Source organism: Gobio gobio (assembly GCF_949357685.1).
Source record: "Gobio gobio genome assembly, chromosome: 3".
NCBI classification, from domain to species: domain Eukaryota; kingdom Metazoa; phylum Chordata; class Actinopteri; order Cypriniformes; family Gobionidae; genus Gobio; species Gobio gobio.
In genome coordinates this window covers 27,828,047-27,850,967 of record NC_137099.1, presented here as the reverse complement: position 1 = coordinate 27,850,967, position 22,921 = coordinate 27,828,047, and the positions used below count along the sequence as shown (strand labels likewise).

The 22,921-nt window shown below is 37.0% G+C and overlaps 1 protein-coding gene across 1 annotated transcript; it reads right to left on the bottom strand.

The window, feature by feature from the left end:
- Positions 1–1,957: 1,957 nt before the first annotated feature.
- mtap (methylthioadenosine phosphorylase) lies at positions 1,958–21,953 on the bottom strand. Its single transcript, XM_079811808.1, has 8 exons — positions 21,626–21,953; positions 10,287–10,373; positions 9,998–10,056; positions 9,741–9,908; positions 5,468–5,570; positions 5,148–5,387; positions 2,875–2,997; positions 1,958–2,762 (listed from the first exon to the last, which is right to left on the bottom strand). Exons 1-8 carry the CDS (start codon positions 21,647–21,649, stop codon positions 2,724–2,726), a joined length of 843 nt encoding a protein of 280 aa, XP_079667934.1. The 5' UTR covers positions 21,650–21,953; the 3' UTR covers positions 1,958–2,723.
- Between the last annotated feature and the right edge of the window lie 968 nt (positions 21,954–22,921).

Sequence of the window (22,921 nt, the reverse complement as noted above, 5' to 3'; positions counted from 1 at the left end):
TATTTTGTTCTTTGTAAAGGAGAAATATTTCACTGGGTTTTATAGAGTAGCCTATAACCAAGCCAGTAAGAGTCCAAAGAAACATTTAGCTTGTGTGGAAAGGAATGTTTGTTATTATTGATATAATTTTGATTGCACAGGCTACATTACTGATTTCCCTACATCATTTTATCTCCTGGCCGCTGCAAATAACCTGTGTGAAGCGCTAGAGAAGTAAATAAATAAATAACCTATATGAAAAAATTTACATTTAAAGCTTAATTTTGCATAAAGACAGTTTACTGTTAAAGTGCCAAAAATGTCTGGTTATTTGTAGAATTACCTATTAACTTGGGAATTTATCTCTTAAGAGATTGTGTAAAATAATTTTTGCAATTTATTAGTCAGAATACAATAAGGTCCAACGAGTCCTTTCTGTGTGGAGTTTGTATGTTCTCCCTGTGTCAAGAGTGGGTTTCCTCCAGGTGCTCCGGTTTCCCCCACAGTCCAAAGACATGCAGGTTAGGTGGATTGGCTATGCCAAATAGTCTCTAGGAGTGTGTGTGAATGCAGCACTCTCATCTGTGCAAATCAAATGTGTGTGAAGCGGACCCTGCAAATGAGCTTGAATAATGCTAGGAAGATGGATGGATTACTCTGAATACAAAAGAGGACAGTATGGTTGGCAACACGCAGCTGATCTAATCTCATGGAAAGATGAGGAAAAACAGAATTAGGTCAGAAACTACTGAAGATCAAAGTCAGATTGGGAAGGCCTCCATTTTGAAAGCAGAAATATTATTTTAAAAATGATAAACATACTTATTTTAAAGGGATAAAAAAAACCTCAGGCCATCCAAGATGTAGGTAACTTTTTTTTCTTCAGTAGAACAGTTAGATATTTTTGGTGAAACCATGGTCCTTAGTGATTTATACAATGGGTGCCATCACTTTGAAATTCTAAAAAACATAAGCAGACAAAAAATGTATACCTGTAGCTCCTTACCATACATTGATCAGTCTATATATGAAACTGAACATTTACAAAAATTTTACCTCTAATCCACAGCCTTGGCAAATGGTCCTGAGCGCGTTCACAATAGTCTGCAGCGCGAGCTTCCTGTTGCATAATGACGTATCCTCGGGTCCGGAGTGACCTCACATGTGAGCTGATGCTGTTTGTTTACTACAGAGAGGAAGGGGGCATGATAACCAGCAGTACGAACACCTAAAGCTTTTTAAAAGTACCAGTCATCACAACGGATTTCGATGTAACACTAAATTCAATGTATTTTTTGTTTGAACCAGAATACATTGATCAAGAACTGGGAGATGGAGGAAGCAGCAGCAACAGCCGGTCATCAAGCCTCGGGGAGACGGAGGTCTCTTGAAATGTGGTGGTTTTCTTGTTCTAAGTGTCATGCGATGACAACAGAGGTGGAGAGCTTCTGTTGTCACATATTGAACATTGCAATGCCACAACTCGAATAAATCAGTGAGGCAGCTGCCGAAAGTGGTCCAGCTTGCCTGAAGATGCCGGCTTTTTTCCATTTTGAGCCCTAGCATATTGCACATTATTTTTTAGCTTGCCATGTATAAGTTGGAGGCCACACGTTGTCTGTTACATAGAAATCATCAGCCATTGTGATGACCGGTACTTTTAAACAGCTTTTCGTACTGCTGGTGAACACGTGCAGAGCCTCCCTCTCTGTAGTAAACAAACAGTGCCAGCTTACGTGTGAAGACGCTCCCCGGGTATACGTCATCAGGGCGCTTTGCCAAGGCAGTGTATTAGAGGTAAACATGTTGTAAATAATGTTCCGTTTCTTGCATAGACCGATCGTTTCGCATTTTAAGACCTCAATGTATTGTCAGGAGCCGCAGGAATTAATTTTGTTTTGTCTATATGTCTTTTTGAATCTCAAAGTGATGGCACCAATTGACTTCCATTATATGAATCACAGAGGACCACAGTTTTGGCTAAAAATCTTTACTGTTCAACTGAAAGAAAGAAAGAAAGAAAGAAAGAAAGAAAGAAAGAAAGGAAGAAAGGAAGAAAGGAAGGAAGGAAGGAAGGAAGGAAGGAAGGAAGGAAGGAAGGAAGGAAGGAAGGAAGGAAGGAAGGAAGGAAGGAAGGAAGGAAGGAAGGGTCACCTACATCTTGGGTGGCCTGAGGGTGAGTAAATTAACAGCAAATCTTAATTTTTTGATGAAAGATTGCTTGAGAGGAAAACACTTGCAGAAAAATCCAGAGGTGTTTTTTTCCTGACAAGCAACCACAAAATGTACCAATTTTTGTAATAAATAGGCATCTGTTCTTCACAAAAGTCTGGGGGGAAAAAACAAATGTGCTGCTGACTCAAAATGAGAAGTTTCAGCATTGCTCATTGCTCAAATGTGGCAAAATCAATAATATCCCTCAGAAATTGCATAAGGAAAACAGCCTAAAATTGTTTGTGGTTATGAGAGAAATTAATTTAGCTTTATATACAACCAAATACACCTCTACAACATTTAAAAAGCACCGGAAAAAACTATTTGAAAAAAGATCCTGTCCATTTCCTCTAACAATGCTTGAAGAGTGGTAACTGCACATTCATGTCAGTGTGGCTGACAAACAAACAAACCACTTTTCTTTTTTTTATTTATTACTATATAGTGGGTAAGAATGTCACACTTGTTTACAGATACATGATTGCAGTTGTGGACACCACATCTTCATGGCTCCTTGCTTGCAGAGGACTTTAATGTTTGGGCAACATTAATGAAGACTGTGACATCAACTGGACCACAACAAAAAGGGAAACAAAAATTATGACATGGAAAGTTTCAACATATATATTTTTTTCTAAATATGAAATGTACACGATTATATAATTATATATTTTTACTCACTTTATGTGCATTTATTGTGCTCTCCCAGTCCATCTGGCCGATCTCTGGGATTGCTGTGAGAAGGATGCTGCTAGCTTTGTCTGCGTTCTCTTTCATGGTTTTCAGAACATTGTCCACACACACCTAGAATAACAAACAAACAAATAAATATATATTATATATATTATATATATATATATATATATATATATATATATATATATATATATATATATATATATATATATATAATATATATTATATATATTATATATATATATATATATATATATATATATATATATATATATATATATATATATATATATATATATATATATATATATATATATATATATATAAAACAAAAACAATGGTACATTAAAGGAATGGCAATAAATGGACCAGCAAGCCAGAGAATTATAAACCAATAAAATATGGAGGAGCAATACATTATGATCTTAAAATGATCAAATTTATTCGTAAAACTGTATGTTACCTCTACAAACAAGTACAAAAAAAATCCACATAACGGATATCAGACTGTTAAACCTCTATGAGTCTCACATTTGCCTGTGGCCACTCAGATAATTCAGATAAGGTGCCATGAGTCATGTATAACCTGTCACAAGTTAAAACTGAAATTGGAAGACATTTTATGCTCAAACAACAAATGGACTATTGTCTCTAATGCCTGACTTTGTGAGTAAGAGTTGTCTACAGCTACATTGTGCGTTCAAATTGTACAGGGGACAATGACAGGATCTATATTTACCCTACTGAATTAAGACAGCAACAAGAAAAATCAGAGAAAACTTAACTGCAGACAATTTTCCTTTAGAGGAACTGACTAATTGGCCGGCAACAAAATATGTATGATTGTCTGTGCATGAGTCAGAGAGAGAATGAGAATACAGGACAGGGACGGAAGGATGTGGTGAAGTAGGGCGTGAAAACTAGAGGTCAGCAGCAGGAACTCGGAAGGAGGACTCTGAACTGCGAGGGGAAGTAAAAAATGCTTCAAACTGCCAGCCTAACCGGTTGTCCGGCTATCGGAAACCATAATCTGTAGAGAGTTTATTGACTTAAAAAGGAATATCCTTCAATCCTTCTAAGCCAATAGGACACAAACAACTTTGAATGAACACAAGAGCAGCACATTTGCCCTTTCTCTGACAGGGAATCAAAATATTATATACAGTGTCGCTGTTAAAACTCATATCGTCTAGTTACAATGAAAATTAACCATAAAAACGTTTTTAATAACAAAGGGCTTTTATGTGGCATTCGTAACCAAGAGACAAATGCTTCCATTTATGGCACTAATTACATTGTATAGAAACAGCAGACCAAATACCAACTCAACGTTTCTAGAGTGAGTTGTGCCACAAACATAAGGACCAATGGAATACCAGGGTTTATATGGGTCCAAGGTTGTAGATATTTATGAAATCTCCCTTTGACCCAAAGTATATTACTAAATTACTCCAATATTACATAGTGTAGCCTAAAAAAACTTTTTGGAGAAAAAAAAACAACTGATTGTTTATTAATCAAGCAGTGTTTGGTAACACTTTGCACTTGAAATTTGTAACCTTTTGAATGTGTATTTTGGCACAGGATTGCTCAGTTAAGTTTCAGTTCCATACTGAAAACAGAATGGACTGTCCATTCACACAGACTAGGAATAATGGCGTGGACTCAAATGACTCAACTGAAGAACACAAAAACAAAATGGATTGGATAACGAAAGGACTAATGTTAGATTACTTGTAACGCTAGTACGCTACTAAACCTTTTAACAGATGCGTTTACACGTTTACTTATCTAAAAGGGGACATTCTAACGACTTTTACGTTATTTAATTTACAGCTAATTATTATAAATGCTATGACCCAGGGGTTTTCAAACTTGAAGTGTGCTGACAGAAAACGTAAAGCATTTTTACAATAAAAAAACCCCATACATTTACTTGACTGATTTTTACAAACAATATATATATATATATATATATATATATATATATATATATAAAAAATAAAAACAGTCCAACCCCTGGATGTCCCACAAAGACACACACACACACACACACACACACACACACACACACACACACACACACACACACACACACACACACACACACACACACACACACACACACACACACACACACACACACACACACACACACACACACACACACACACACACACACACACACACACACACACACACACACACACACACACACACACACACACACACACACACACACACACCTATCTGCTCACCGTCTCTTCGTGGTCATTCCAGCAGTCATAATCAGTTGCCATTGCAATACTAGCATAGCATAGCCCGGCCTCCTTGGCAAGAACCACTTCTGGTACTGTGGTCATGTTGATGACATCAGCACCCCACTGTCTGAACATAATGCTCTCTGCCTTAGAGGAGAAACGAGGACCCTCTATGGTCAACATTGTCCCTCGAGTATGACACTTCACACCGAGTGCCTGGGCAACCTCCAGGAGAACCTACAAGAGGAGGTAAGAAAAAGGTGAAGAGAATAACATAAGATACCAATAAAGACAGAGAGCTGGGAAATGTCACTAACCTCTCTAGTCTTGCAGCAGAAAGGTTCAGCCATAGGGATGTGAAGCACACCTGGGGGGCTGGTGGGTTGCCCGTCATAGAATGTCTGAACACGTTTTGTTGTCCTTGAATTCAGGGTGGTGTGGGACATTTTGGCGTGGAAATTAAGAAAAGAATATTAAAAAAAATATGCATCAAACTGATGCATTGTGAGGAACAATAAAGCAGTTGCACAAAAGATGAAAAGCAAGTATTGTACATTGGACACATCATTCTGTACTTACGTCCTCAAGTTCAAGGCAGTTCTAAATCACCATACAGGCGAATGTACACTTCAACAATGAACAAAGTGGCATCAATGAGTTTAAAGTTTGATGCATGACAAAACGGTCCAACACCACCAACGGCAGGATTTTAAGCCAAGCTGTAAAACGGGGTGTGTTGTTTGCCAGACGTATCCAGAGTATGAATCCTGCATGTGTTGTTCAAAATAATGTAATTCTTATGAAAAAGGCAATGTTTGTTTTCTCTCAAAGATTGTGTGACAATCAGTTAAAATATAAAATGCACTGTTTCATCATACTTTCGGTCTCATACTTTCATACTTGGTTTTTACTGGTGTTTATTGCAATGGTAAATTATGCTACATAGCTAAACTGCTCCGGAATGATTCACATTAAAAATGCATGATTTGTGTGTCGTCCCATATCAAGCTCAAAACACAAACATTGCCAGTGACCACTATCCTGGCAGTTAAAAAAAGAAAAGAAAAGGTTTTGGCATGGCCAAAAGAGTTAAAGCAGTTTGGCCTACTTTTGACTTTTTTCACTACACATGACCCAATGAATGTAAACACTTTTTAAAAGACAAAAAGATGTCTTTAGGCCAGATCACTCAAAAGCAGAAAAAATATTGTCTAACTGTTGTCCCTGAATATTAATGTTCAATAAAATATTTTATTTGACTGAACTGGATTAGTTTCCCCAGGGAGCACTGAAGGGAGTGGATTCCTCTTGTATTATAAAATGAATTGGAAATCATAGTTTTCTTAACTCCTTAACTGTCCTTAACCCTTTGAGCATAGATGTGAAATGCTCTATCCAAACTTAAATGATTGTAATTCATGAATACTATACAGACCTAAGGTTGGTCTCTTGAAAAGTAAAAGTAAAAAAGTTTAAATTTACAGTAAAGCAAATATACTCTACTTTAGTTATTTTGTTAAATATTTTATATAAAATAAAATAACTAAATGTTTAATCTAAAAAAGGCTATAAAATCAAAGCCATATGTCTAACCAAATTGTATTCTAGTTGATATACCAAAAATTGAAGTTAGCATGAGATAGTTTAGGCGAGATTTTGTTTGATGTGTTCTCCTGTCACAAATCACCAAATATGGAACCTTAAGTCTCAGATGTGTTTTGTTAAGATTAGAAAAAGTTTTGATTATAAAATAGTGCAGTAAATGTGTTATATGAAACATGACACTGACCACAGGATGAAAACTGAGGGTGTAGGCTTTTATTTACGGCCTAATTTATAATGATTAATAAAATATGTTATAGGAAACAAGGCAATCAGTGTATCTATTCTGGTATTTATGTTACAGACAATGTATGTATTTGATATCCAAGAGGTGACTGAGAGTCTGACCCATGTCAGGAATGCAGTAAGTGTTTACTTATTTAGCCCCGCTTCCAGAGAATAAATATGTACTTGTTTGTAATAAATGAAATTGCTCATACAACCAAATCAAGAGAATTGTCAGTTTGAACTTCTTATTTTACTGGTCTAAAACGCAGCAGGTATAGTTCTTACTAGAACCAGGAAGTATGACCATATTAGCCCGGTTCTGTCAACTGCATTAGCTCCCTATTAAACATTGTATACATTTTAAAATCTTGCTAATTACTCCCCAGTACTTGAGCAAGCTCTTAACGCATTATGCTCCATCACGTCTATTGCGGTCTCAAAATTCTGGCCAGTTGATAATACCTAGAATATCAAAATCAACTGCAGGCGGTAGATCCTTTTCCTATTTAGCACCTAAACTCTGGAACAGTCTTCCTAGCATTGTTCGGGAAGCACACACACTGTCTGTCTGACTAAAACACATCTCTTTACTATGGCATACACATACACATTACCAATACCTATTATTCAAATCAGTTAAATTATTGTTTTAGGCTGCATTAACTAGGTCTGCCGGAATCGGGAACCCTTCCCATAACACCTGATGTACTCGTTACATCATGAGAAGAATGACATCTACGCTAATATTAGTCTCTCTTTTTATCCCAAGGTTTACTGTAGTCAGCCGGATCCTGGCCGCATCCAGATTAGACGGTGGACCTGCGCCCAGACATGACCACAACGCAGCCCTGAAGTGTCAGCAGAGATCGTGTCAACTAGACACTCCCCCGTGAAGGCCAGGCCACATCAACACGGCAGCCAGTCTCCGGCGCGATGACTCTGATCTTCAACCAGAAGTAACTGGACAAATGTTTCCAATCTAATCTGATTTCTGACTTGTAATGTTTGCCAGAATCATAAATCATACACTGATTGTTTGTTGGCCAGAGGAGAACTGGCCCCTCAAACTCCTCCCTAGATTTTTTTCTCCATTCTGTCACCTGATGGAGTGTGGGTTCCTTGCCACCGTCACTTCTTTTGCCTTTAGCTTTGGCTTGCTTAGTTGGGGACACTAAATATTCAACTATTTTACTGATCTGCCCGCATTGAGACTATATGATATGATAATTTAACTGAGCTGGATGACATCACTGTTTTCTCCAGAGCGGCTGTACAGCCGAATCAAATTTGGTTCCATTATTTTCCTGTTTACACTGTGAAACTGCTTTGAAACAATCTGCATTGTAAAAAGCGCTATATAAATAAAGGTGACTTGACTTGTTCCGTTCCTGACAAAACTCAGCCTTGAAGGGAAAAGATACCGCCTATTTTTTATCCAATTGTGTTTGCAGGGGTTGTTTTTTTTTAATTATTATTATTATTATTATTATTATTATTATGAGACACATGTGACCATGCCAAAGGAATAGTCTCCAAGAGAGTTCACTAGCATCCCAGATAAGAAGTGTCCATGACTTCCATGACCCTTACCAAAATGTATTGTGTAGAGTGTGTCAAAAATAGTGTCTTTAACCCTTAAATGCAAACCTCCGGTCTTTAGTGACCCGGAACATCATTCACTACCCTCCTCCTCATTAATTTTTTAAAGTTTGACATCAACCTTATAAGTGTTCCTCAATCAATTAATTATAAACAATATAACAAGAAAAAAAGGTTACACTTTATTTTAAGGTGTCATTAGCTGCATTTTCATTACGCTTCAAATTGCGCAAATTGAAATTGCGAATTGAAAATACACCCAATGGAAAGTTCGCAAAAAACTCCCATATATCGCAAAAAGGTTTTTAGGCTTGCATGAGGTGGTTTTCCAGGCAATTCGAAAAAGGACATTTTCACAAAACTGCAATGGAAACACATAGGGCCTACATATTTTTTCCAACTGCAATTATGTCATAATAACAAGATCTTATGTCGTTAAAACAACATCTGGGGGGCCTTGAATTTTTTGTGAAAATGACCAAAAATGCTGGCAGTGGCTGGCAACTTTTCTTTTTTTTTTAAACACTGATGGGGAAAGAGTTAAGTAGCTTATTACAAACAGCAGCCAATTAGCAAACAAGAAGCATTCTTATTAATTATTCCAACGGGAAAAAATACAAGAAAAAAGGTTTCTGGTTTGCTTAGCGATATCAGTTTTGATATTGTGTCTTGAGTCATCGGTTCCTTGACTCAGAATAACTCTAGTGTGGGAGTCGACTCTAGAACAAAGGATGTCTTTTTTTGCTTCATAAAATATTGGGTAACACTTTACACTAATGTATTAACTAACATGAATTAACCATGAGCAGTACATTAATTTGTTACTGTATTTGTTCATTTTTGTTAACGTTAGTTAATAAAAATACAGCTGTTCATGGTTTGTTCATGTTAGTTCACTGTGCATTAACTAATGTTAACAAGATTTTAATACGGTATTAGTAAATGTTGAAATTAACATTAACAAATAAATGCTTTATTATTAGTTCATGTTAATAACTAATGTTAACTAATGAACCTTACTATAAAGTATTACCAAATGTTGTTTACTACCTGTATTTCCTACACTTGATGGTCCACCTCTTTTGTCTTTAAAATATTATTTTAAGTGAGGGTGAAATTAAAAGTGTAATGTTAAATGATAATAGACAAATGAACACTTACCTATCAATAAACTGGTCAATCAAAACAATGTCCCCAGGCTGGATGTCCTCTCTGAGAGAACCGCATGCTGTCGTGACTAACAGGTGAGTGCAGCCCTCCTCCTTCAATGCCCAAATATTGGCCTGGTAATTGACATTGGTGGGCATAATGGTGTGTTTTCTTCCATGCCTTGGGGGGTGGTGGGCAAAAACCAGACATTTTAAGTAGAAGTCAAAGGAAATGTATTGCATTATATATACACATGCCAGTGTAATCACCTTGCAAGAAGCACACATTCAACATTCTTTATTTTGCCCAAAATTAGAGCATCAGATGGCTGTCAAAAGAGAGAAGGAAATTAGTGTAAATAAATAAACTTCTGGCTCTGCCCATTTATGATATAAACTATGGTGACCACATGATTTAAAAGCAAAATCCTAATAATTACTGATTTGTTTTTCAAATTCTCAGTTCAATGAAAGCAAATGCATATATTAATTTCCAAATGTGCTCTACTATAAACACGCATGTTAGAAAGCACAGCAGATATAATGCAGAGACACTCACCTTTCCAAATGGTGTGATTACATGTCGTTCTGTTCTTCCCTCCAAGATATCTGGATCATCAAGACCAGATCCACCAATTATTCCTATCTATAAGAACATGACATACTGTATTATAGACATATCTGAAGGTGGAAAGGTGTCTGCAGTTGTTTGCTTCAATTAAAGGGGTTATGAATTGCATTTGTTAATGTTTAATGAGGTGTTGAATGCTGGAATGATATTAAATAGGTCATATGCAATGAAAGCATGAATTTATATTACCGACTAGTGTTAGAAACTGAAAAGGGTACAGAAGAAATAAACATTGGCTTAACAGAAATCTTACTTTATGGATCTACAAAATAAAATTTAATCTAAAATGCTTTATGAGGTAACATTTAAATTAATTGAAATTAAATTAGTGCTATAATATATTTATAGGGGAAAAATGCTATAGCTACCTAATATTAAATGGATAGATAACAATAGGTTACTGTTCGTAACCCCGGTTCTCTGAAACATGGAGATTCACCTATGGGAAGTGCATCCATACCTGACCTCTGCATTCGATTGCACCAAGTCTGGCATGACAGACAGGAGCACGTGCCCCATGCCAGCTAAGGGACCGCTCCTTACCAAAGTGCATAAAGCACCTGAACACGCTACCTTTCCTCAGTGAGCATTAGCAAGCCTGCAACTAACGATTATAATTTTTTTAAATCGATTAGTTGGCCAATTATTTCTTCGATTAATCTGGCTGTTTTTTTGGGTTTTACTTTTTTGTTGTTGACAAAACACACTATTCCACATTCTGCCAAATGCTGTCCTTCAAACAAATGTGCCAACTACATCCTACGCCATCTTACACTTTTTCCGTACGTTTTTTTTTTTCTTTCTTCAGATGGCCTATATCCATGATCATAGTGGAGCAAGCATTACCCGCTATAGGACAATTTATATAAAAACGCGCTTTTTACATTATTTACGGCACGCTTGAATTGAAGCGCCGCTGCTGAAAAGTGGTACAGGAAGCACTGCTTACATTTTTATTTTATAGTTGGATATTACTGTGGTGGCAGTTGGGGTGGCAAAGCTTTTGCTTAAAGGGGTGGTAAAACACATTCTTTCGAAGGCTTGATTGTGTTTGTGGGGTGCACTGTAAAATGTGTTCATGCTTCGTTTAAAAAAAAAATCCTTATTTTTCATATATTTTACCTTTATTCTACACTGCTCTGTCCCTCCTTGTAAAAACGGTCTGATGGTTTCCGGGTTCTATGAAGCCGGTCCCTCAAAAATACGCAGTGGGCTCAGATTGGTTAGCTGGCTCAGTGTGTTGTGATTCGCTAACCGTCTAGTAAATGTCTAGTTTATGTTTTACGGTTCAGAGCAGAAGTAGAAAATGGATAAACTTGAATATTTGATTTCCACATGTTGGCAGGCATGAGACGCCCCTTTCCTCTGATAGGTCAACCAAAGATCAACCCGTGCCACTTTCAGTTATTGCACAGTTCCGTGCAACACAATAATAGTCCTCCGCTGCTCCACTGTCCTCCACTACTAGTGCGTTTTTGTTTTAAATGAAAACTATCCTTCCTTGTCCATACTGGCATCATTAAGAAACAATCTCTGTCTACACTACATGACCGAAAATGCATGTCACATGACGATTCATGCACACTGGGCATGTGCGTACAAGTGTAAACAGTTGTCGATTGCTCTAATAATAGCTTGCCTCTTGCACATGTAGACAGCAGCAGTACTATAAAAATGCAGAGTTTAACTCCACAATGGCTGCTAAAAAAGACAACAAAGTCAGCAAAGCTTGCAGTTCCATCTACATGTTATTGTTTACATGGTCGTCGAGGCTGGTCTGTTACAGAGAAAGACGGCTCTAGTCTGTTATTGTAGTCTTCCGGTAGCGTAATGGTCTTATTATAGGGGCTTGACAAATCAGGGAAGAATACGCAATGATCCAGAAGACCCAATCAGGGAGTGAATGTGGGCAGACACACCGTCATTTTCAAAAGTCTCTGGCTGAATCCGAAATCCCCCCTAAACCCTCAACCACTACTATCCACTGATGAAAATTTTGCTTTTTCACAAATGACCAGATCCACTACCAGATTTTATTTTGTATTTTAATCAAATAAATGCAGCTTTGCTGAGCATAAGAGACTTCTTCTAAAAACATAAATTTAAAACTTTTGAACGTCAGTGTAAAGTGATTTTTTTATAGGGATTAGTCACAAATATCAATTATTAGAATATAAATCAACCATTTCTTTAAATAAAACACTTTCTTGGGGGGAAACAAAGGACATAATTGACATGGCACATGAGTTTTGGTATTAGGACAGAGAAAACCTGCATCTATCTTCTGCTTCGAAACCTTGTAAAAAAATGCTCAGGTTACCTGAGATTGACAATACACATAAAATGTGTGCATATGATTCACATCCCCAAAACAAATTCAGTGGAGAACTCGGCGCCAAGTGGAAAATAAATCACATTTTTGGGATACTTTTGTTGCATAGACCTGGCAACCCTGCTCAGAGTTATCCAAGCTTGAACTTTGGAACGCAGCAAAATTATCTTTTTCACACGAGTGGTCGCATTCACATGCGTACGAATGGAAAGTGGAGTAATATATTGGTCCCCCGGTAACCTCTGTAAAAAATGCAGAACTGAACTTATAAAAACCACATTAAGCATTATGTGTTGGAACTTTGATAAACCAATTTGTACGTAGCTCTGAGCCATCACTGTATTTGCACTTCCCTGGCAACAGTGGCGTAGACAGGGGAGGGGCCATTGGGGCACTTGCCCCCCTTGAAAACTGATTGGCCCCTCAGTGTGCCCCCACCCTTCTAACATTACTGTCACTCAAATTAAAATAATATGTTTTGACTTGCATTTGAATAATTGAATAAAAAGCATATGGTAAGTTATGGTAGCGGGGTTTTTTTTTTCAATTAGCGAGTTGCAGCGCTAGATATTGGTACCATCTTTAAAGGGTTAGTTCACCCAAAAATAAATTCTGTCATTAATTACTCACCCTCATGTCGTTCGACACCCGTAAGACCTTCGTTCATCTTCGGAACACAAATGAAGATATTTTAGCTGAAATGCGATGGCTCGGAAAGGCCTCCATTGGCACAATGCACTTTACACTCTCAAGACCCATAAAAGGTACTAAAGACGTCATTACAATCCATCTCACTACAGTGCAGGTTCTACAATAACTTTATAAAGCGGCGAGAATTCGTTTTTGTGCACAAAAAAAACCTAAACGGAGGTCTTACGGGTGTGAACGACATGAGGGTAAGTAATTAATGACAGAATTTTCATTTTTGGGTGAACTAACCCTTTAAGAATAGGCCAGTTTTGATGTTAACTCCTAGACCTAATAATGCTAATCATTACAATGCTCTGTTGCTGAATGTAAAGCATAAAAACACAATCAGGATCTTCCTGCATTGTGATTTTTTTCCCCGGCCGGTGGTATTGCAAGCGAGATGCAGAAAAAGTCGTATGATGTTTATTTCACGTTCCACACATTAAAAGCTGTAAATATCAGTGGTGGAGATCTTGAGTTATGTGATGCACTTGCGAATTTAAAGATTTTAAGAAGATAAGATGAAGAAAATAACTTGACTTTGACTTGAGAATGAATACTGTAAATTAAATAAGCAAACCGCATGACTCGTTAATGACCCTATATGAATTGTAATATTAAACGTTAAAAAAAAATCATTTGACATTATGAACAGCGTCGCCGGCACCTCTGATCAGAGTCTACGCAGCTGCGCACAGAACAATATACGCACAATTTGCAACCCAAACATGACCGCCACAACCTCGAACTTCATTCATCCACATGTAAAATGGCATGGGTATAGGCTACCTGTTTCTTATGGATAATTGAACTAATATTTAGAGATTGTGTAGATATTTTGTGTATGTTGCTTGTGTTTTATCCCAGCAGGCACCGGACGTCAATATGACGTCAGATTGACGTTGGACCCCAACGTCGGACAGACGTTGCATTTTGGTTGAAAATGAAAATCGGGTTGACGTCAGAACACAACATCAGATTGACGTTGGGTTCAACCCAATTTTCATTTTCAACCAAAATGCAACGTCCGTCCAACGTTGGACGTTGACGTCAATCTGACGTTGGGTTCTGACGTCAACCCGATTTTCATTTTCAAACAAAATGCAACGTCCCTCCAACGTTGGACGTTGATGTCAATCTGATGTTGGGTTCTGACGTCAATCTAACGTTGGGTTCTAAAGTCAACCCGATTTTCATTTTCAACCAAAATGCAACGTCCGTCCAACGTTGGACGTTGACGTCAATCTGACGTTGGGTTCTGACGTCAACCCGATTTTCATTTTCAAACAAAATGCAACGTCCCTCCAACGTTGGACGTTGACGTCAATCTGACGTTGGGTTCTGACGTCAATCTAACGTTGGGTTCTGACGTCAATCTAACGTTGGGTTCTAAAGTCAACCCGATTTTCATTTTCAACCAAAATGCAACGTCTGTCCAACGTTGGACGTTGACGTCAATCTGACGTTGGGTTCTGACGTCAACCCGATTTTCATTTTCAACCAAAATGCAATGTCCCTCCAACGTTGGACGTTGATGTCAATCTGATGTTGGGTTCTGACGTCAACCCGATTTTCATTTTCAACCAAAATGCAACGTCCGTCCAACGTTGGACGTTGACGTCAATCTGACGTTGGGTTCTAAACACAACACCAGATTGACATCAACCTCCAACGTTGGACAGACATTACATTCATATTGAAACTGGCCATTATCTCTTTTGTCATCAGCCTGTGGATATAAAAAGAAAAAGATTTAAATGTCCAAATAATTAATAATACGTAACACATTATGAACCGGTTGTCATAGTTTTTGTCAGGTTCGTCATATCTAATGCAGATGTCACACTGGTTCTACTCTGGTGCTAGATGGAAGGTCATGGGCTCACCCATGCCAGGTTTTTTTTTTTTTACAAAATCTAAAACCTAAAAATCTTTAAACATTTACTTAGGTCTGTTGTGAATATGTACACAAAAAAAGAGAAGAAACAACAAACAACTGACTGAGCAATTATTAGATGGATCCAAAAGCAATGGTTTAGGATATTTCACACTATGAATTCAGTGATAATCACCAGTCTGTAATCGTTGTCGTTGCTGCTTCTTCTTCTTCGCTTGTTTTAAAGGTCCCGTTTTTCGTGTTTTTTTTAAGCTTTGATTGTGTTTACAGTGTGCAATATAACATGTGTTCATGTTTCACGTGTAAAAAAAAAAACAGTATTTTTCACACAATTTACTTATCTGTATACCGCTGTTTTCACTGTCCTCAAAACGGCCTGAGAATTTCCTCGTTCTATGAAGTCCCTCCTTCAGAAATACGTAACGAGTTCTGATTGTGCCAGCGGTTCCCGTGTTGTAATTCGACAGCAGCTTAGCGCACGTTGCCCGGAAAGGTCACGCCTCTTACCATAACGGAGATGCATGCGCTCAATGATCTCTAAGTACAGCGTCCCTGGGAAAGCCAAACAAAGGTGATTTGACTCCGGGATGAAAATAACAGCGTCTCGACGACATGGCAACAAACACACTATACAAACGCAACACTTCCTCTTCTCCACGCGGGAGCAACAAGACCACGCCCCCTTTTTTGCGTATTCTTGTGGGCGGAGGTTAGTCAACAAACTGTTCTACTGACGTCATTAAAGCAGGATGTAAAGGGATGTAGTCCAAACCGGCCGTTCGCTGTAGGCTTTGAAAGGAAACTTCTGTTAAATAAAATATCTCGCTTGGCATTGAACTTTGAGCTTTATAATTTTACAGGTATTATAAATGCTCTAACAGCAACATTACACACTAACTAAAGTTTGAAAAATGGGATCACGAAGAACAGGACCTTTAATCAAGAGATGCTGTACTCGTTCAGGAGATGTGTAATTGCGCCCCCTAACGTATAACATGGAAAGTGGAAAATATTGTAGAGATAACAAAAGACAGAAAAAAAAAAAATCACTCACGACTCTTGACGGAATAACTTTTAACAAGGGTTAATCTATATTTATATGCAGTGATATATAATTTAATGCAGACTATGCAGTAATATTTTACATTTGATTACTATTTGTGTACCTGAAAATCTAGTTTAGACCTTTATTAACCAACATAATGTATATGTTTGTTCTGCTGTGCTGTTGCTCGTAATTTGATTATTTGTTCTTATTTTATTACTGAATGTCTTTAACAATATTTACAATATATATTAGTTAGGCTAGTAGTTTTTGGAGTCATAAACTTATTTATTAAGGTTACATTGATAAAAAACAACAAAAACAGTACTGGGCTTATAATTTTTTTTTTATTATTACTTTTTTTTGTGGTGGGGCCAGTGAAAATTTTGGCAGGGCAAGTAGAAAAAAAATCCTTATATAAAAAATGAGTCCTTATAAAAAAAACAACAACGGACGCGTGAGCTCCATGTAGAACGGAAAAGGTGACAATACTAAAAAATCCTTTTCCTAAAAACAATAAAATCCGGAGAAACAACTCAAGCAAAGCCTCCTTGGTTGTGTTTTAAAGTTGTGTGATGAATAAATGTTGTTTTATATTTATTTACCAAATGTGCACTCTTGTCATTTCAGCTCACTGTAGAAATGCACCAATACAAACATCCGCCTACTGCGTGCCGCGTCTGACAACACCACGTATCCGTAACACGCCCGCTCCACGACAGCACTAGTAGTTTCGGGAGGTCTATTCCACTACAAATGTGTTAAAACCAACAAAATATCAGCGTCTTATGATGTTAGAGTTTCCTGTTTCATGTTAGAGTTTCACAACCTAAAACTAATAAAATATCAACGTCTAATGATGTTAGAATCTGATGTCAATATGTTGGCTTGAGACGTTGGTTCAAAGTTAGATTTTGGTTAGTTAATACCACAACCTAAAACCAAAAAAAGGATTAACGTCTAATGATGTTAGAATCTGACGTCAATATGATGTTGGCTTGAGACGTTAGTACAACGTTAGATTTTGGTTCGTTAATACCACAACCTAAAACCAACAAAGGATCAACGTCTAATGATGTCAGAATCTGACGTCAATATGATGTTGGCTTGAGACGTTGGTTCAACGTTTGATTTTGATTAGTTAATACCACAACCTAAAACCAACAAAGGATCAACGTCTAATGATGTCAGAATCTGACGTCAATATGATGTTGGCTTGAGACGTTGGTACAACATCAGATTTTGGTTAGTTAATACCACAACCTAAAACCAACAAAGGATCAACTCAACGTCTAATGATGTCAGAATCTGACGTCAATATGATGTTGGCTTGAGACGTTAGTACAACGTTAGATTTTGGTTCGTTAATACCACAACCTAAAACCAACAAAGGATCAACGTCTAATGATGTCAGAATCTGACGTCAATATGATGTTGGCTTGAGACGTTGGTTCAACGTTTGATTTTGATTAGTTAATACCACAACCTAAAACCAACAAAGGATCAACGTCTAATGATGTCAGAATCTGACGTCAATATGATGTTGGCTTGAGACGTTGGTACAACATCAGATTTTGGTTAGTTAATACGACAACCTAAAACCAACAAAGGATCAACTCAACGTCTAATGATGTCAGAATCTGACGTCAATATGATGTTGGCTTGAGATGTTGGTACAACGTTAGATTTTGGTTAGTTAATACCACAACCTAAAACCAACAAAGGATCAACGTCTAATGATGTCAGAATCTGACGTCAATATGATGTTGGCTTGAGACGTTGGTACAACGTTAGATTTTGGTTAGTTAATACCACAACCTAAAACCAACAAAGGATCAACGTCTAATGATGTCAGAATCTGACGTCAATATGATGTTGGCTTGAGACGTTGGTTCAACGTTAGATTTTGGTTAGTTAATACGACAACCTAAAACCAACAAAGGATCAACGTCTAATAATGTCAGAATCTGACGTCAATATGATGTTGGCTTGAGACGTTGGTACAACGTTAGATTTTGGTTAGTTAATATGACAACCTAAAACCAACAAAGGATCAACTCAACGTCTAATGATGTCAGAATCTGACGTCAATATGATGTTGGCTTGAGACGTTGGTTCAACGTTAGATTTTGGTTCGTTAATACGACAACCTAAAACCAACAAAGGATCAACTCAACGTCTAATGATGTCAGAATCTGACGTCAATATGATGTTGGCTTGAGACGTTGGTACAACATCAGATTTTGGTTAGTTAATACCACAACCTAAAACCAACAAAGGATCAACGTCTAATGATGTCAGAATCTGACGTCAATATGATGTTGGCTTGAGACGTTGGTTCAACGTTAGATTTTGGTTAGTTAATATGACAACCTAAAACCAACAAAGGATCAACGTCTAATTATGTCAGAATCTGACGTCAATATGATGTTGGCTTGAGACGTTGGTACAACGTTAGATTTTGGTTCGTTAATACCACAACCTAAAACCAACAAAGGATCAACGTCTAATGATGTCAGAATCTGACGTCAATATGATGTTGGCTTGAGACGTTGGTACAACGTTAGATTTTGGTTCGTTAATACCACAACCTAAAACCAACAAAGGATCAACGTCTAATGATGTCAGAATCTGACGTCAATATGATGTTGGCTTGAGACGTTGGTTCAACATTAGATTTTGGTTAGTTAATACCACAACCTAAAACCAACAAAGGATCAGCGTCTAATTATGTCAGAATCTGACGTCAATATGATGTTGGCTTGAGACGTTGGTACAACGTTAGATTTTGGTTCGTTAATACCACAACCTAAAAACAACAAAGGATCAACATCTAATGATGTTAGAATCTGACATCAATATGTTGGCTTGAGACGTTGGTACAACGTTAGATTTTGGTTCGTTAATACCACAACCTAAAAACAACAAAGGATCAACATCTAATGATGTTAGAATCTGACGTCAATATGTTGGCTTGAGACGTTGGTACAACGTTAGATTTTGGTTAGTTAATACCACAACCTAAAACCAACAAAGGATCAACGTCTAATGATGTTAGAATCTGACGTCAATATGATGTTGGCTTGACACGTTAGTACAACGTTAGATTTTGGTTAGTTAATACCACAACCTAAAACCAACAAAGGATCAACGTCTAATGATGTTAGAATCTGACGTCAATATGTTGGCTTGAGACGTTGGTACAACGTTAGATCTTGGTTCGTTAATACCGCAACCTAAAAACAACAAAGGATCAACATCTAATGATATTAGAATCTGACGTCAATATGTTGGCTTGAGACATTGGTTCAACGTTAGATTTTGGTTAGTTAATACGACAACCTAAAACCAACTAAATATCAACATCAGCTGACGTTGGTATTGGACGTCAAATTAACGTTGGCATTAGACGTTGAGCTGAGGTTGAATTTTGGTCAAATGACGTCGCAACCAAAATGTAACCAAATATCAACGTCTTATGACGTTGTGTGCCTGCTGGGATGCTTGTCTTTAGATCCACATTAATGATTAACCTTGTTTAATAACCATTAATATCACCTTTTGTAGTTTCAATAATGTGACCAATATCAAAATTTAATTTAACTGACATTTTTTCGTTTAGAAACTTAGTGCTTTAAACCTTTCACATGCATTTAGTTTAGAATATTCCAGCAGGTCAAGCAAAGTGAACGAAAACGAGTCTCAAATTCTCAAAAGATAGAATTCATACAAGTTTGTGACAAAACGTCCTTTGATGACATCCAGAAACGTTCTCAAATAAAAAAATAATCATAAATAAATGCATTTAGGAAAACAATTAAATAATATACTAAAAGAATAAATAGCCTAAATAATAACTACTAAAATTATACTGGACTAAGCTATTCTAAACTGTTTCTATAAGATATACATATGTAGTTTAACTAAAGCATTTCTAACATAAAGACCTGGATATATGATATTTTACAATCAACGTGCACAATACTAATTAGCCTTGGCATATTTAGATTTTGTCCATTCATCAATGCAAATTTACTGCAACAGCAGCTATGCAAATTGAACATGATGTGGATAAAACGAAAATATTTTTTTTTATTATTAATGTGTTTAATTTATACAGTTATATTAATTCATTAATTGAATGATTGATTACATTATTTACTGATTATATATTAAATTAATGATTAATATAATGATTCATATCTATATGCAGACCTTTTCTTTGTTCAATTTGCACACTGACTGAATATGGGTTGGGAGCTCTTTATTGTGAACTCTCAAAGTGCACCAGATTGATGAATTTAACATTAAAATGTAAACATTTTTTACTACGCATGCCCCCAGACCCCCCTAAAGGGGCAGATGTCCATCCACCACAATTTCATTAAATCCTATGGGGAAAACGTAATCACATTTATAATAAGGTATTAATGTTTATTGTTGATTTTAAAGCTTACTGAACTTTACATAATTTGGATATCTACAGTTATACACATAAATACACAACATAACATAGTATGTATTCATTGTGGCCCCTCTTGTGCCCCCCAGTTAAAAAAAAAATATTCTAGAATTGTCCCTGCCCATAGGCCCCAGCCTGGCAATGAACTACCCTTTTCACATTTCCGGGTTTCTCAGAGCGGAAGTCGGCATAGTTGGGTTACATTTTAGGGGTGAATAAATATAAATAAATATATATATATATATATTTATTTTGTCCCCATTTGCTCAAATAGCTAAAGAAAAACTCCACAATAGTGATTTCACTATTATAAAAATAGAGTGAGATTGATAACGGCAATGAAAAGAGAGAAAGATGTTAATTTTATCCATCACTCCCATAGACGCAAACACCCTCACAGCAGAGGTAACTTGTTTTTTGTAATTTGATGCAACAGTAATATAATACAAAGTATTAGTGTTATAAATGTACATTTTTTATTTTTTTTTACAAATGAAAATACAAAAAACTTTGCAGGATTTACGATAACGTTGGCCGTTAACGTTAATGGTGAAACGCGTCACAGTCTGTCAAAATGGTCTCACATCTCCACGCGAATTCTTTCTCAGAGGTTTTTCAAGCAGGACTTCATGACTCCGTTTGCCCAATGAGTAACACTGTTATGTTCTGGCGTTTGGCACATAAAGCACATCCAGGATGTTTTGTAATAGCACCATGTTATTCAACAAAATGTAGCTCATGTTTAAAGCAAGCACTTTCAATGACCTATGTCTGTTTTCACATACTTTCCAGTCCTTGAATCCAGGTGTCTGAAATTCAAGAAGCGCAAGAACTGGGTTACCTTAACGTGAATGTCCGATGCCATCTCCTTCTATGCGTCCACGTGTAGCTAGGCTATAACAACAACTTCCTACTAGTTCCTTCCATAGGCGGGTAAGTTAACTGGTTCCTGTACACCCAAGTGGTGCTCACTGCAGAGTAAAATGACGTCCACTCCACTTCCACCTCTCTGGGGATAGTCTAGCTCCACCTCTCTGGACGTCTAATGGGATGGAGGGATAAGAGTTGTGGGTTCTTTTAAATATTTAAAAAAATAATTAATATATCATAGAGTTGTTTGTGGTGGGGTAACTTAAACGCGATATGCGGTGACGTCACAGTCGTATTGCATTGTGGTAGAGGCCATATGAAGCTGACTGAGGTGTACATAGGAAGTAGACTCGCTTCCCTCGGTAAAAATCGAGGGAACAAGGGTCTGTCCATATAAACTTCCCTCGTCCACTTCACGAAGTGGGACGAGTAGAACGCACTTCAAAATGGCGGCGGGGATTCCCTCGAGGGGAAGTGCTTAGGGAAGTTCGCAAGTGCAAAGTGGAGTGGAACGCAGCCTTGGCTGATCGAGAGAGATAGGAGAGACGGGGCTGCACCTATCGCCCCGCCCACAACTCTTCTTATTGGTTAGTGGCAAAGTAATGACGTCGACGCCACGGTAAACAGGAAATGCGTTGCAATTTAAGCATTGAGACTTCAATAGATTGAGAATCAATATCCATATCCAAATGTCTCAAAGAATATGGTGCATGATTTAGCAAAAAAAAAATTATTAGCATGGTCTAAAAAATAAACTACACCATAGTGTAGGCTATCGCTGTAGCCTATATAAACGTTTATGCAAGCACATTGCCATCATTTTAGAAGTGAGGGGGACAGAATTGTGTCAGGTGTAATGCCAGTTTTACCTGGCCTTTGTCTAACTGACAGGTTTTCTTTTTTATCTCGTCTCTTGCTTTTAACTCGCTAAGAAATCAAATACTCTGCTGAACAAAAACTGTTATCTGTAGTATTTTATCCCCTATTTTCTTTGACAATTTTATGATTGGTTTGTACTTTAAAAACTTGTACATTAAGTCCTGAAAAACACACACACAAGTATATATATATATATATATATATATATATATATATATATATATATATATATATATATATATATATATATATATATATACATTTATTCAGACACCTTCAACATTTTCTCACATTATCAGTTTATTTGCTATGGTTTAGAAAATAAGAGTTAAACGGTATCAGAACAAATTTGTCTTGATAATGTCAGATAACTTTGATAGAAAGGTAT